Source organism: Sinocyclocheilus grahami, unplaced genomic scaffold, assembly GCF_001515645.1.
Source record: "Sinocyclocheilus grahami isolate Dianchi unplaced genomic scaffold, SAMN03320097.WGS_v1.1 scaffold32.1, whole genome shotgun sequence".
Classification (NCBI taxonomy): domain Eukaryota; kingdom Metazoa; phylum Chordata; class Actinopteri; order Cypriniformes; family Cyprinidae; genus Sinocyclocheilus; species Sinocyclocheilus grahami.
The window spans coordinates 5020103-5036682 of NW_015505211.1; the positions used below are offsets into that span (position 1 = coordinate 5020103).

General features: G+C 39.1%; 4 protein-coding genes across 4 annotated transcripts in view; all 4 read right to left on the bottom strand.

Moving 5' to 3' along the window:
• Nucleotides 1-26: 26 nt before the first annotated feature.
• Nucleotides 27-2757, bottom strand: LOC107578220 (dehydrogenase/reductase SDR family member 13-like). The gene is made up of 5 exons (XM_016264200.1): nt 2488-2757; nt 2251-2369; nt 2056-2179; nt 1592-1918; nt 27-367 (listed from the first exon to the last, which is right to left on the bottom strand). The coding sequence occupies exons 1-5, from the start codon at nt 2612-2614 to the stop codon at nt 108-110; spliced, it is 957 nt and encodes a 318-aa protein (XP_016119686.1). The 5' UTR covers nt 2615-2757; the 3' UTR covers nt 27-107.
• A 1155-nt stretch (nt 2758-3912) lies between these two features.
• Nucleotides 3913-5807, bottom strand: LOC107578901 (retinol dehydrogenase 12-like). Its single transcript, XM_016264807.1, has 4 exons — nt 5790-5807; nt 4742-4858; nt 4289-4595; nt 3913-4212 (listed from the first exon to the last, which is right to left on the bottom strand). The coding sequence occupies exons 1-4, from the start codon at nt 5805-5807 to the stop codon at nt 3953-3955; spliced, it is 702 nt and encodes a 233-aa protein (XP_016120293.1). The 3' UTR covers nt 3913-3952.
• A 146-nt stretch (nt 5808-5953) lies between these two features.
• On the bottom strand, nt 5954-13114 carry LOC107578208 (PHD finger protein 12-like). Its single transcript, XM_016264190.1, has 15 exons — nt 12663-13114; nt 12236-12417; nt 10691-10763; nt 9785-10208; nt 9576-9696; nt 9342-9474; nt 9042-9206; nt 8794-8937; nt 8129-8702; nt 7936-8052; nt 7283-7426; nt 7102-7200; nt 6945-7027; nt 6707-6845; nt 5954-6512 (listed from the first exon to the last, which is right to left on the bottom strand). Exons 1-15 carry the CDS (start codon nt 12726-12728, stop codon nt 6157-6159), a joined length of 2820 nt encoding a protein of 939 aa, XP_016119676.1. The 5' UTR covers nt 12729-13114; the 3' UTR covers nt 5954-6156.
• Nucleotides 13115-15359: 2245 nt separating this feature from the next.
• LOC107578197 (seizure protein 6-like) overlaps nt 15360-16580 on the bottom strand; it is a 41428-nt gene continuing 40207 nt past the window's right edge. Inside the window, exon 16 of the mRNA XM_016264181.1 lies at nt 15360-16515. Coding sequence (XP_016119667.1) covers nt 16353-16515 — 163 coding nt within the window. The 3' untranslated portion in view covers nt 15360-16352. The remainder of the gene's footprint in view (nt 16516-16580) is intronic.

Consider the following 16580-nt stretch of genomic DNA (forward strand, 5'->3'; position numbering starts at 1 on the left):
TGTTATAATAATTTTAAACTCTTCATACGCCCCCCCCCCCCCCCTTAGGGATAAATAAAGTTCACAGATAGTCTCCAGCCACCAGAAATAAAACAGTTCCTCTGGTTTTATGAAAGGCCGCTCAGTCGTTCACTGACTTCCCAAAGATTTTTGGCCACCACGTCATTATTAGCTTTGGCACTAACTTTCTCCACAGCGCAGCATGAGAAATAACGTCCACTGAAATGCTCGATTCCTTCCTGAACTGCACAATGCAGAGTCGTTTGGGCTCCAGTTTTTGGGTCCAGGAACAGCAATCTAGCCAGTGGCTCGATGAACACTTTCTGCCAGAGACTCACATGGCGGGAGAGCTCAGTCTTTACAACACCTGTAAAAGGGATCATACAATATTATGCATTTGTTTAACCCAACTGAACAACTGATTGGTGATTTAGCAGAGAATATTTAAGACGAAGGTTTATCAAAAAACAGGAAATGGCTCTGAACATTCCAGATGATTGGCTAGATTTGTATCAATGATCTGGAATTCACACGCAAAACTATACACAAAAACTACGGGTCTCATTCACTCTTATTATTTATTCATCATGTCATTATTGATCATCTCATTATTCATCATTTTAAATGAATTGTTTCATTCCCGCCGGGAATGTGATTTTGCATTCCAGCGCCTCCAGTTGGTTGTAAACATTCTGATCTTATGCACAAATAACTACATATTCATGATTAGTAAACAAAGTTGTGAATGGCACTCAAGCGACAACTGATGCTGGAAGGTCACGTGATGGTGACAACATGGCAGATGTAGTACATCAGAATTTCATTTATACTACTAAGTTTCAAACCAAACGTAGTACCTACTAGACAGTGTGAGCTTTCGGATGGAGCTTCTGTTAATGTACGGTCAATAAGTACGGTCATATTTGCCACTGTTTGCCAATTTTTGAGAATGAAATCCAGTTATTTCAAAGGAGATCGGAACTTTGTGTGAGGGCGAAAGATGTCCCCACACAGATTTCCCAAAGAGTTCAAGTTTTTTGCAGATTTGCCACATTGGCCAACAGAAAGCTGCATGGTTTGAAAGTGACTTGTGTGTGACTTGATAATATACCTTCGTTTGACAGCTACATTTTGCCAACATTTCATTGTGACCTCACCTTAAGATCGCAAAAAAAGTGGTATTGAAACTATTTTGTCTTAGAAATTGCTAGTCAATTTCATAAATAATGACAAAGAAATGGAAAGTAACACACTGAATTACATGAAATAAACATTGTATTTTCTTGTAAAAGGTACCCCAATAATCTAAAAGTTCAAAAAATATTTTTTTAGTGAATGTGAACATTCAAAAATTTATATGAACTTCCTAAAAATGATTATGAACTGTTCCCCCAAAATAAAATCTGCCATAATTTACTCAACCCTGTGACATTCCAAACCTGTATGACTCTTCATTTGTGGAATGCAAAAAGAGGAATCTGAATGATGTACAAACGAATGGGGAAAAAAAGTTCATACAGGTTTTGAATAACATGAGGGTAGGTAAATAATGACAGAACTTCAACTTATTATTCCTTAAAGTATGATTTACCTGGATGAACACTGTAGCAGGTGACGTTCGTGCCCTTCAGTCTCTTGGCCAGTTCGTGAGTGAACAGGACGTTACAGAGTTTGCTGTTGCAGTAGGCTTGGAAGAACTGCCAGCTGTATCTCCCTGACCCCAGGTCTTTGGTAGCGACAAGAGAATCGAAATCAATCTTGCCCCAGCGATAGGCCATGGAGGAAAGGGTGATGACGCGAGCAGCAGGACTCTCCTTCAGACGGTCCAGGAGAAGACACGTGAGAAGGAAATGACCAAGATGATTGACACCAAACTCTACGCCAAACCCATCCTCAGTTCTACCATCTGCCACAAGACCTAAACATAAAAAAAACATTTGAATACAGTGCCACATGTTCCCTGTAGTATTCAGATCGAAGATGGCGAAACTTTTACCTTTGGTTCCCACGTTTGTTTACATTCTGATTTGAAACCGTTTTGAGGATTTGGCTTACCTGCATTGTTGATGAGCAGATCCAGTCTTGACTCAGATTTGAGGAAGTTCTCAGCAAAAGCTCGCACAGATTTGAGGCTTCCAAGATCAAGCTCCATGAACAGGATATCATCGCTTCCTGTGGACTGAACAACAAATATGGCTTCAATAAACACTCAAAACTCTTGAATCAGTGTTCAGAAGAGATGGTCCTCACCTTCTTGATGTCATTTATAGCTGCCTCGGCTTTCTTCTGGTTTCTGCAGGCCAGAATGACTCTTACTCCACGACCTGCCAGATCTAGAGCTGTAGCCTTACCGATACCAGTATTCCCACCTGAAACATCAAACCAAACATCTCTCATGACCACAACTAAAACACAACTATATTGAAGAGAATGCCAACATGAAGAGGCATCATTTTTCATTGACTTGAATGTTTATCAAAACCTCACCTGTAATAATTGCAGTTTTCCCGGTCATATCAGCGGTTCCTTTACATTTCGACTTCTTAAACAACGTCTCCACCAAGACAACATAAAGAGCTGCGACAAGCGCACCGGCGATGATGAGATGGATCATGATTGTGACCTACTGCAAGAGTCTGCGGTTCTTATGTTCTCCACCCGGGCCAGAGCCTGATAAACCGGTTCAAGGGTTTTCTCCATCACCCCATGAGCTCACAACGAAACCGGTTTGCTCGTGCTCAAGCGAACAATAGAACGTTCAAGGCCAAGGACTGCTTATTTATCTTAATATCTTGTCATGTTTTGGGGTACTAAATAGAGCTTTTTACACAACAAATCAGTTAAAAGTGCTTTCACATTCATAAAATGTTGATCGTTCAGGGGGTCAAACTAATTCTTATAACTTATATATGAGCTGTTTTATATTCCTTGTATTTTATTTTACAAAAAAAGCGTATAAATACAGTTTTGATCCATGAGTGTATTGCGTTTTTACCAATAAATATTAAATAATCATCATAGTTAAGTAAACATAATTTATAGAACTCAGCACACACACTGGCCAGAAGCAACAAGGTTGTAAATTAAATACAATTTTAATTTATACATATTTTTTCTTACAACTAGGCTATATTTGGTAACATGTTGAGACCAACAAATACAGTAAACACCACAGTTTGTAAAAATTGAGAAATTTAAATCATTTGCGTCTCCCTACCGTGCTCTTATTTTAATATATTTTAAAATGTGATTTATTCTGATCATTGCAAAGCTGAATTTCAGCAACCATTACTCTAGTCTTCAGTGTCACATGATCTTTCAAAAATAATAAAATATATATCAAGTTTGTAGTAGTTATTGGAAAAACTGAAGTGATTGAATGTTGTTTGAATTACCTAGTATATGAAATCATCAAAGAACTCAGCGCCAAACTATTTTGAGTCACATTATCATGGAGATATTGAGTAACTGGGCCCAAAGTTTTGGCACTCCTTGACGTTTTTTTGACACATGAAATCCATAGGTGAGAGTGCATGTTGTTCCTTTACTAAATCAGTGACATACTCTTAACTGGGAGAGGTGACACATTCAGCACAGTAAAGGCCTCGGTATCCCCAGACACACCTAGTGAATTATGTCTTTACTCTGTTATGATAAAGAAACATGATTTGCGCAGTGGAAACCTGGTCCCATAAACTTCAGGAAGGGAAAACATATACACAGTGATTTCTGCAAGTTACATTCAAAATATGTTTGCTAATTAGTGATATTTGCACAAACACAATCTGTAAAACAATCAAAGAACATTTTTATTATAAGAATTAAATGGCTTGTTTGTTGTGGTCAGAGCATATTTGACACAGGCTTTTTATAACATGCAGAAACAGATTTATCCAACACAGTTAAACTAAATAAACTGTGCAAGTGCAAATCCATAATGAAACTGATAATCTCACGCTAAACCAACCAGCCTCTCGCTGACTTCCCAAAGCTTTTTGGCTACTGCATCATCTCTGGCTTTAGCAGAGACATTCTGCACTGCACAGCTAGAGAAGTAGCGTCCAGTCAGGGGTTCAATACCCTCTTGAAGTGCACAGTAAAGAGATGTCTGAGCTCCAGATTCCACGTCCGAAAAGAAAAGCAGCAAAATCGGTGCCATGAACAGCCGCCACCATAGATAGCTGTGGCGACCAATGTCCGTTTTAATGGCCCCTACAAAATAAATCAGATCACTTATGACCTATGAGATTTTATCAAGTACTGCTTCTACCAGCTTACACAAACTGACCTGGATGAAGACTGTAGCAGGTGACATTTGTGCCTTTGAGTCTCTTGGCCAGTTCATGCGTAAAGAGGACATTGCAGAGTTTGCTGTGACTGTACAACATTAATAAGGCCAATGCAGAATTTCCTAAACCCAAATCATTATGAGTGCTGATGCAGTAGAAATCAATTTTCCCCCTGCAATGGGCCATTGAAGAGACTGTCACAACTCTGCTGGGGCCGCACTCTTTTAACCTTTCCAGCAGCAGGATGGTTAACAGAAAGTGACCGAGGTGATTGACGCCAAAGATCCTTCCAAAGTCATCCTCAGTCTTGCCCCAATAACAAGTCCTACAAACACAGAAGTTTAAAGTCAATATAAAGTTTTTAAACCTAAGGCAGATTTTCAGTTAGTTATCTTAAAAAGTTACTAGCTGTATCAATGCATAACATAAAATTGCATATATTTGATAGCTACCTGCTTAAGAATTTCCAACCTGGATTCTTTCTCGAGAAAGTTTTCAGCGACAGACCTCACAGATTTCAGACTGGCCAGATCCAAGTGCATATACAACACCTCTTTGTTTCCTGATTCCTGTGTGGCAGTCACATCAGTTCATTGATTTCACAACATCCCTACATTAATTCTGCAAATTTATATAGCAGAATCACAGATTTGTTTAATAAAACAGCATGCTACTGATATGATTGGATTTTTTAAAATTATTATTTATAAAAGTAGCCTACTATTTATATAATTTTTTTAGGGGCAAAGGTTTTTAATGAGGAAATATTAAGGTAAAAATTCCATTCGTTTTCTACAAAAACTTTACGAAAACTTATAAAGACAGACCTACATATGAACTATGAGGTTGTTAATTGATGGTATATGTGTTTGTTGAAGCATATTTTGCAGTGAATCTAAAATATGATGTTTCTATATACACAATCAAACTGAAAATGACATATAATTACAAAACTACTGATTTAAAGAATTTTATTGTCATTAACAGTCTTCATGAATGTATTCATGAAAGTCAGCATGAATGTGTGCTTTCATGTGTTTTGGAGGAGGCGTGGCTTTGGAGAGTGATTTACAGGTAGGGTGGGATCTTATACTTTCAAAGCTAGCTTGCCTCTCCAAAATCGCCCATCCTACTTTAAGCACCTGAATATTCTCAATGGAGATTTTTCAAAGCGCCATAGTCTAAAAATAAGCAATAGCAATGCTAACTTTAGAAAACTCGACTAATCTTATAGAAGACCAGTGAGTGAACCAGTAAGCATGACACATGAACACAGGCTGGTGGATTTCTAAAGCATGTTATTTAAAATCTGGTTTGTATTTACATAGTTTGAGACAAGAACCTGGTGAAAACTAATTACAGAACCACATGAAACAGGCACATAAAAGGACTGAACAGCAACAAAATAGTGCATGACAGAAATAATACAAACTGGAGCACTTTTGCGCAATGAATCGTGTGGCTTTCTGGCTCTTCACATGGATACATACATATATGTACATGAGTCTCTTTGCACATGTCGTGCTAAAGAACCACCAGGTCTGACTGCACTCCAGAGGACATACATAAATAAAAGCATCCATTTTGTTTTGGAAAAAAAGAAAATGCATGTTTATATAAAAACTATTGTTACTGGCACAAAATAGAACATGTTTTGATTTTAGTTTTTTTACATGTGAAAACTGCTCATTGGTTCGGAGCACACAGGATGATCAAAGTTTCCCTTTAAAAATACAAGTCTTGCATTGAGACAAGAAAATGTGCAACCTGTCAAAAGAGTCTGAAATAACTAGAAAAAAGGTCACCTCATGCAAGTGTATAAACAATTAGGAAACCGTTTAAACTGTACAAGTTGATGCTTTAGGGGTTAAGTTACAAGGTTGTGTTGAAGTGGAGGAGGCATGGCCTTGCTCAGTTGCTCCCCCTGTTGGCCAGGTGTGGGAGTGAGGGTGCAGGTGGTGAGCTCCTCTTTAAGTGACTTGTTGGCAAACTCTGTGATACTGAATATAAACTGCAAGCAGCCCAGTTTGATGTGGCTTCCGTGATGGAGGAGCGCAGTGCCTTCCCATCCCGCACCACTGCCTCCAATCAAACTGGAGCCGCTGTTTTTACAGTTACAGGGAGTGATGGGAGCATCTTGGGACTCGCAGCTCATAACTCCACCCTCTGTTGTTGCAGCCATGCCCATTGCAGACTCCTCCTGCTCTTTTTTCCTGCAGCGTCCTACAAACGCACTTGAGTTAATACTGATGCTTACTGTGCGATGTTTTTAAAGTTGTCATGAAATAGAAATCACCCTATCCATTTTCTAAATACATGTTATTGAATTTATTGTAAATGATACATTTGTGCATTTTTCTTTCTTTTTTTCTGACCACAATTTTTAAATCACTGGAACTGGAAGAGGAATAACTCACGGATGATGTTTTGCACTTTGGCGAGCAGGTTGTTGGATGGACTCTGGCTCATCTTCTCAGAGAAGTCACAGGAATATAATACGTTGTCAACAGTCGTCCCGTGTTCGCTGTAGTTCAGCAGTTCATACTGCTTTGTATTCTGGAGGAGGAGAGAACAAATGCATCTAAATGTAAATCACTCAAACGAGATGACACCACCTTTGTGTGTAAAGCATGTTAGATGTTTAAAATTGCCTACCTCATCATAAAATATACAGGCATGTTTCCCTGAAACGTAGTTACAATGCCCATAGTTTGTAAGGCACACATCCATATCAGCACCTGCGATGAGAACACATAGTTGTACTGAACACTGTAGGATGACGCATTTCCTGCAGCCACAGGATAATAATCACCTGTCCCGATGTACAGACTCCTGTAGCACATGTTTACAGCCGTTCCCTTTCCTGAGGCCGAACAGAATGAAGCTCTTGCCTGCACTTCCTTGTTTTGGGCTGAAACGCAAACATCAAGAGTTAATTCGCTGATGGGTACACAAACTTCAAAAAAGAGCATAATGAACAATGAATCTCATACCTTCATTGTGTTTCCTGTGAATGGGTGACATTGAAAAAGGAGAACTGGTCTGAACTGGAGAGTTTTTCAACTCAAAGAGCTGCTGAATCTGCTGCCAGGCTAAGAGCTTGATAAATTTCTCATCCAATGAGCCAAGCTCAACTTCTGCAATACAAACCGGGTTTAAAAATGATTACAAAATGCTGCCGTCTTTTGTTTAATATAGTGTAAGTAATAGTAATAATAATCCTAATTAAGTAGTAATTATTATTTTGTAGACAAATTGATACATAACTCTGGTTTACAAACAAGCACTGGTGATTAAAAATAAACACTGCAATTACATTTCTCCCCCCAAATAATGCAGATGTATTCTATCAGAAGTTAAATTCAAGCATGTAAGTTTGGTATGAAATTCTGTGAAAAGAGCAGACTGCTTTATGGCAGCTTTATGTATAGCTATCAACTGTAATTATGACAGTGAATTTCACTCACTTAACTGTAGGGAGAGCCAAAGTTGCAAAAATACACAAACCTACATAGAGTTGTTTTAATGCACAATTTAGAACTGGGAAAGATTTTGAATTCTTAAAGTTACAATATGTTTTCAACCTAACTTGGAAAGCAAAACAGAAAGATTACAAGATTCCTCTCTGAAACACACTCAAACCCACCTCCGCTGCCCTGCATGATGTCTTTTATTCGTCCGGACAGCTCCAGCATGTTAGGTTCTGTGCAAGAAAAGACGTCACTACTGCCTGCCATCACAGAATTCGAAGCAGCATTCCCATCTGAAAGAGAAAGCAGCCAATCAATATTTTTTAAGTGTTGCTAGGTAATAATCAAACTACAGAAGTAGGCATTTACCACTGGAATGGGATGGAGATCTCTGATCTTTTGACTCGTTATCTGAGATGATTTTCTGTGGTTTAACAGCATGTGCTCCTGAACACGCAGTAGAGCCCAAGAGTTTTGCTGCTGCTGCAGTTTTCCCATGGTCACATGATGGAGTGCTGGGCTCAGATTTGACACAAGCAGGAGGAGGGACCTCGGTTCCACTACAGGACTTTAAGATGGCATTCTCGGTCTTGATTACTGTTTCAGTGTTGGCATGGTTGGGTGGAGTGGGCATGTGTAAACGGGACATTTCATGGCCAGTGGTGTTTTCTTGGGTTCTATCAGGACCCTGCATTCCATTGGACTGAACCAATCGGTCTACAAGGCCATTTGTGGTCTTACAGTTCTGACACAGACCATCAGTACAGGAGCTACAGGAAACTTTTGGAGCAATGTTCTGGCTGCCCATTGAGGCGGCACTCTGGCAAGAGTCTCTGAGTTTTAGATCAGTCTTTTCTGTGTGCTCTGAATCCCAAGGAGATGTTTGTCTGTTCCATAAGTGCCTCATAATGCTGCACTGCAGCGAGATGACGTCTTTGAGCCACTACACCAAAGCATAAACAGAATAAAAACACTGGTTCAGAAACAATACTGAATCCAAAAGCAGAAGCAAACTGCAGGCTGCTTATACACACCTGACACTGTTCATCTTCACTGGCTAAGTGCTGTGGGGCAAAAGATTCTGAAAGGCCAGAGCAGATCAGCTCCCCTTCACGGATTCCTGCCGTGGCCATCAGAGTAGTTGGGTTCTGGTACTGTGACTTTATGGCATCTGGAACCTGCGATTAACAAAGCGATATCTCAAATAAGTTTCAACAACATCTACAACATCTAAGTGTCTATCACTCGTGTCATACAGTGAGTTTAAAAGAAGACGGATAACCTTCAGAGTCTTTCTTCTGTTGGCATGAGCCGACCACCATGTAGGGGGGTGTTGCCGATGTATCCGCTGCAAGAAGTCAAGTTTGACAGCATGCTGGGAAATGCGGTCCTGAAACTGGTCAAATAACTGGCAACGGTTGCTGAGGGTCAAGGTTCTCTGGTTCAGCTGAGAGGAAATGAGAATGAATGAATGGCATGTTTGTAAGGGTGTTTTCGGGGTGTTTTTCAACTTTGCATATGAAAATGTCACAATTAAAAAGAAATACAAGTTTTGATTTTTGTTTTACAAAAGCTTCCTTACTACCAGGTTCTGGATGTGGTTGGGACACATCCACCTGCCTGTAGGGAAGGCAGTGAGAGGCGGGTCCAAACAGTCCATGTGAAACGAGAGAGGGCAATAGTCGCACTGGATCAGTGGAGCCAATCGGCAACTCCTGAGAGAAAAAGACAACTATTAATGTATAATATCTTAAAAAGGGGGCTTATTAAAAAGTAACAGTAAAATAACAAATAATGTGTATATAAAAGCATGTACCTGCTGCATGTGTAGCACACTTTCACCGGCAGTGGCACCAGTCCACAATGGTCCAGTTCATGTTGTGGGCGTTTAACGTTCTTGCCTGATAACTCGTCTTTTCGTCTCCTTTTGCTGGTGCCTGAGAGGAAGAAAAAAGATGTTTCATATCTTAGAATCACATATGATCTGTTCACACAATTTTACAGTGAGATCATAATGTCCTGTACCTGGAAGTGTGGTTGTGCAAGTGAGGTCAATTGGAAGCTGGAACTGCGTAGGGTTCCTTTGCATGGCAGCGGCGATTAGGAGGTCAAATGGTCTTTTGAGGGTGGTTGTGATATTTGAGATTTCAGGCTCAGAACCCTGGGCCTCCTCCTCCGCGTCTAGGTCTTCCTCCATGTCATTCTGCTCAGATGGTGTGGGCGTGTCTGTGGAAGAAGTGTTGGAGTTGGGGGTTGCAGGTCGGCTGCTGGGTCGTCTCTCCAGGAGCCGTACCTGAGCGACGGCGGCCTGAATCCCTGTGCTGCCCAACTCCATGGAAGGATCCAGATGTAATGTCCCACATTCCTGCTCAGGAGCTGGAGAAGGCATTTGCTTCCCCAGCTGCTGCTCCAACAGACCGTTAATTTGCTCCTTCTTCTGTTCCCTTTTCTGTTGAAGGGGGGGAGGGGGATCACAAACCAATATTTGAAACTTTTTTTATGCAAACCACTAACAATCTACAAAAATGTTGCAGAATAAGTATAAGGGATTTTCAAACACAGTAAATATATAATTATCAGGAAACCTTCCCCCCCCCCCAATTCAATAGGACTATACAATAACAACAATATAACAATTAATATTTTATTATATTATAAACATTAAACATATATTATTATTCCAATGATTTTAATGTAAAATAAAAGATGTCTAATAATTTCACAGAACAAAAGTACAATACTAATATTTGTGTTGGTTTCAATTTCTTTGCTTTTAAAGATTAACCATTTTTATTAAAAAATTAAGAGATCTCATGGCTTCACTTTTGTTGACAAAAATTAATAAACTATTCTCTTTTAACATTTGGGAAGATTAAAAAAAAAAAAAAATTAGGGCCAAATTTAAAACTGCATAACAGACAGGACACCAACCTTCTTGCTAACGGTGCAGCGATGACACATCCAGTCGCCAGGGGGCAGCATTTCTCTACTCAATGGTGGGTTACTAAGGAAATGTAAACAAAGTCAGAGTTAAAACTAAAGGCTTCATTTATCACAGAGCAAATATACACTCAGTTATAGTATGCACAGCCATTTAATACTACAATGAATTATAATGGGACAGCAGACCCGCTTTATACTTCAGCCTTTGAAAAAAACAAAAAACATGATACTATAACTTTGGCAGTTTCTCAAACCAGGCTCACATGTTATACAAGACATGTTTTAAAAGAGGCGATTTTGAATAAACCATCTATACCCAGCCGGCATAGAGAGGGTAAATAAATACCTCACTCTGTAAGAAAGGAGTCTTCTGTTTTCTAATGCATTGCACACGTGCAAACAGATCTAGGTCCAAACATTTCTGTTCTACTGATGGTTTAAAATAAATCAGTAATGAAACTTAAAAGCACCAGGCTCTCAGACTCTATATTACTTCAGCAACGGTGTAAAAACATAGCAAATAAAAACCTGTTCTAACTTTATTTCCCCACAGTTCTTTCAAATATCTGATTCATCTAAAAATGTAAAAACAAAAAACCTATTAAAAGACCTTGACATGCTAATGTAGTTTCTTTTTGAAGCACATCTGATCAATCCCAGAAACTTTGAAACTACACAGATGAAGTGTGGCAGATTTCCAGTGGCCCGTGGGCCACGTAGCACCAGCTGCATGTGTTTCTCCACACACACACACACACACACACACACATGGAATCATTTCACCTCCCAAACAGACAGAATAAACAATGAGAAAATACGGAGGGGAAATTGAAATTCAAACATCCTCCAATGCAGCTGACCAACTACAGCATGAAATGAGTTTAAAGTCATAATAAAACAGAAATAGCATCAGATAGCGACACTGTGACGTACATCCGAGTGTAACAGACTACCATAAGAACAAAAATTTATGGCAGGGACTTGATTCTATGCATAAGTTGTTGATTGAATTTTGAGATGTGAACATTGCAGATGAGCGTTAAAGCACGCAGGAGCAAAGTTTAGGTGGACTAAATGATTGGAGAAGCCCTGCATACGTCACCAGAGAGAAAAAATGAAACCTGCCCGGATGAATTGCTCACAATAAAATCTATAACATGCATTTAGAAAACAGATATGGTGAATTTTCATTTCATGCTGACATTAATAAATGAAGCCAATCACAGATCTTCAGAGGATCTGCAAACATCTGACAAACTGACTCAAATGATTAAGGGAAATCCATCTCGTAATCTCAAACTCTCCATAATGGAGACATGGTTGTGGCCTTCAGATGTCCATGGTTATTGATTATTTATCAGCTCCCTGCTTGAGCTTTTCCATGCTCATGCAAGAAACATCAGACAGCATATAAATAAACCCCAGCACCCATGATGTTCCATCTGGAGATGCAAGAAAGTCTAGTCTAGTCTAGTTCTAACCAAAATGACAGTCCTGGGCCCAATTTTGTCCCAGCTCCAGCATCACACACACCAGCACTGTAGATGGAAGGCAGCGGGGCAGTGATCACAACACAGCAGTTCCCCTCCTTCCCGGCAACTGTCGCAGGTATCATGATTGCTGGCCCTGCCGGCTCTCCTGGTGCTCCTATCTGGTTTCCTGGTCCTCTTCTCTCCATCTTCAGATTTGGGCGGCGCCAGCAGAGTCTGGATTTGCTGCAAGAGGAAAGCGAGAGAGATTCAGAAACTCATTAGTGAAACATCTGCACGCTTCTTATATCACATCAGCCGCTCGAGCCATTGTTGGGCCGAGACCATGAACTCGCGCGCGCGCCCCCATATGAAAGGAACCTATGGAATGGATGGCATTAGCAAGCAAGAGCGGGTTAGCGGCTACTTTGAGAATGTTAACCGGTCAGTGAAGAGAGGAATAAACGAGTCTATGAGTGTGTTTGACTTACCTCCATCAGCCCGCCGGAGGTATCCAGATCGTACACGATCGTCGGGTTCTCCATTTTCCCCCACATCAACACCAGCCCCAAAAGGTTCCGTTTCCCTCAGCCACTACACCCCGACTCCTGTCAGAATGATGAATAGCGTCTGACCTCCAAAACAGCCGTAGAATTCCCGCCCGTGTCTGTTGTGGCTCCGCGCGGGTTCTCCGTTAATCGAGCAGGCGCACGGAGGCCTCTATCCCCGGTGCTGTGCGAGACTCCGGCCCGGCAAGAGAAGGAATAATAAAGAACCAGAAATTACCATTAAGTCCATGTTGCAAAGACGTCAAACATCAAGCCCCCCGAAGAACAACTCCTCCGAGGAACTGGCAGCGACGAAAATCAGACGTTTTTCTCCCAGTGAAAGAACGACTTAACGGCGGAGCGTCTCTGTTGTGATGAAGGAACGCTCGCGTTAACTGACGCACAAACCTGTGTGCGCATGCGTCGCCCCGTCAGTAGCGATAGGAATCCAATTCATTTAGAGAATCGGTTCGCTTCAGTGAACCGGTTCAGTACAATCAATTCAGTGATTTGCCATAGTTGATGTTTATGTACTATTTAATATTTATACATCTCTATAATAATTACATTTTTAATAAATATTTATATGATACAAATTTTTATTAATGTTCTTAATGACTTTGCATTGTTTATAGTTTCAACATTCCACCCACCTCACAATTTTACAACCAAAGTTTTCTCCACAGAAAAAAGAAAGTCATATATTTGAAATTAACACGAGGGTGAGTAAATGATGACAGATATTTAACTTTTGGGTAAAGCATCCATTGTTTACAGTCAAGTGATTTACAAACGCTTTGCGAATCGGTTCGAATGAATCTTTATAAAGAGCCTGTTCAAAACAACGATTCTTTCGCGGTCGGGCATCACTACCATCAACGGTGGAGCCATCTTGCGCTTTCCTCCGTTTTTAAAAACCTCTCTGTCGATGCGGTCATTGTGGGAACCGACAGTATGTTCTTTTTGTGGGTGTGAACTTGTTTAATACATCAGCCGATGAGGTTTAGAAAGCAGATGCCATTATCCGGTTTGTTTACGTGTTCGAGCCTCTTTGTATTGTGAGGGAAAATTCAAGCCTCTGATTGGTCCGTTTCGTCGCCGGCGTGACATGAACCAATGCGCGAAACGGAAGAAATGAAGCATATTATGATTTTGGAATGGTCAGCATTAAAATCACCAGTAAGCAATGAAAAATGGCGGTGAACAATTTTACAGTCACTTTTTTCAGCTATTTCTTATATATATATATATATATATATATATATATATATATATATATATATATATATATATATATATATATATCCGGTTTGTTTACGTGTTCGAGCCTCTTTGTATTGTGAGGGAAAATTCAAGCCTCTGATTGGTCCGTTTCGTCGCCGGCGTGACATGAACCAATGCGCGAAACGGAAGAAATGAAGCATATTATGGTTTTGGAATGGTCCGCATTAAAATCACCAGTAAGCAATGAAAAATGGCGGTGAACAATTTTACAGTCATTTTTTTCAGCTATTTCTTATATATATATATATATATATGATTAATATATAATATAATATATTAATATAAATGATTAATATTCATAGATATTAAATATTTAGAATAAATTAATATTCATATATATTACATATTTAGAATAAATTATAGAATAGATTCTATTGAAAAACAAAATAAGTTCGTTTTATTGTAATAAATGTAGGATGTTTGAAAGATAAAAATATGATGCTATTCAATAAATAGCTGCAGTCTTGTTCAAAGAAAAACTTCCACAGCTACACAACATATTGCATAATAAACACACAACACCATAATGTAGTTTAGACCGTTTATTTTCAAAGTGTTCTGCAAATAAGCCCCCATTGCAGCGACAGTGCCAGTGTTATACATCGAGAAATGGCTTTATCACCATCATGACTCTCAGCCACTCTCCCAACTCTCATAGGTTTTGCTACATGTGGGTGAAAACAGCTTCCACCTCTGTTGTTCCCCAATGTGAAACAAAGAATCCAGTGCATTCTGATATAGTCCAGCCTCAAGGTGTGAGCCTTGGGGATTTTTACCAAACAAAAAAAGTACAACACAAACCTCAGGTTCTGATGTGCTACAGAAATAACACCCTATTGTCCACCATTTTTAATGTGCTGGCAGAAGTCTTCGAGAAAATACATTTACAGGAGCCCAGCAGAAAAAAAGAGGCTAGGTGCCAAAAGAAAAACAGATGAATTTTACATACACACCTCGCATTGCCTTGCATCCTGAAAAGATAAACAAATCAGATTTCAGGACAGTAGTTCCGCTTTGTCTTATCATTCAATGTCTTCATTAAGAGCCCCCTTAAATACAGCTGGTGATCCAAATTGCACTTGAAACAAAAAATTCAAAAGTTCAAAACGTTTTGGGTCAGTAAGTAAGAAGTCTCTTATGCTCACCATCACCAAGACTGCATTTATTTGATCTAAATACAGTAAAACTATAAAACTGTAAAATGTTATTACAGTTTAAAATAACTTTACTTTTTAAATATATTTGTAATATAAATGCAATTTATTTCTGTGATGCAATGCTGAGTTTTCGTCAGTGTCACGTAATCCTTCAGAAAGCATTCTTCTAATATGCAATAATATGTTTTGGTGATCAAAATCATTTCTTCTTATTTTTATCAATGTTGAAAACAGTTGTCCTACTTAATATTTTTGTGGAATCCGTTATGCAGTTTTGTAACATTTTCCAAATGACTTTTCTGTCAATTTTGATCAATTGAATGCATGCTTGCTGAATAGAAGTATCACCTTCTTTCAAATAAAAAATAAATCAACATTTTTGAAAGGTATTTAAGTGTATGAATGTATAATGTGCAAGCAAACTCAAGAGCTTCATTAGCATTTATTGTCATTTGAATAAAAAAAAAACATGAAACATAAATTATGAATGACATGAATAAATGACTTGAAACACAATAATGAGTCCTGCGAGAGTCATGAAAAAAATCCAATCAAATAAAGGCAATATAAATAAACATTAATATTTGTGATCATTTAATGGAATTTGGACAGAACCTTTCACATTCAGTAGATAACGGTGAATGACATACTTGATAAGGAGATGCATTTTTGGTCAATATGAGGTACTCAATTATTAGTAAGAACATCCAATATGAGAACATGATGAGGGCAAATTGAGACACACACACACACATACACACACCATCTGCTGAGTTCTAGATATCAATGACCCACAGCCTCGAGCCTAAATGGGTTTTTACATCTAAAATGAATGTTTTCATAAGGAACCAGAATCTTTCCTTCTCCACTGCAACCTGACACATTCTTTCTAACCCTTGTTTGAAAATGTGTTTATTTTGAAATATTGTTAAAAACATTAAAATTAATTTCTTAAGAGTTTGTTGATGTAACATTAAGCTCATTAAATTATGAAGTTTTATGATATATCTGGTCCTCAATTTTTTAGTAGCGCCATTACGTGTTACTAATACTGCTACATTATTTAAAATAAAAGCATATTCCTCTGTTTGCTGTTTAGCCATGTCACTCTATTTATTTGCACTATTTGTTCTGCAGACCAGTTCAGAGTCATAGATGACAGGTGGAATGACAGAATGGCAGGCAGGGTTGATCAGGACAGGACGATGGTGTTGTGAGAGCCCACGTCTCTGAGGTTCATGGCGTCCATACTTACTCCCGTCTCATAAACAGGGTTGTCAAATGCAGATTCTTCCGTCATGTTGTCATATGGTGGCGATGACGCCCCAGGGAGCTGAAAAGTCTTGCTTTGAGCTCTGCAGGGACAAACAAAACGACATTATTAGTGAAAAACAAAACCACACAGTGTCCTTTTCCCTGC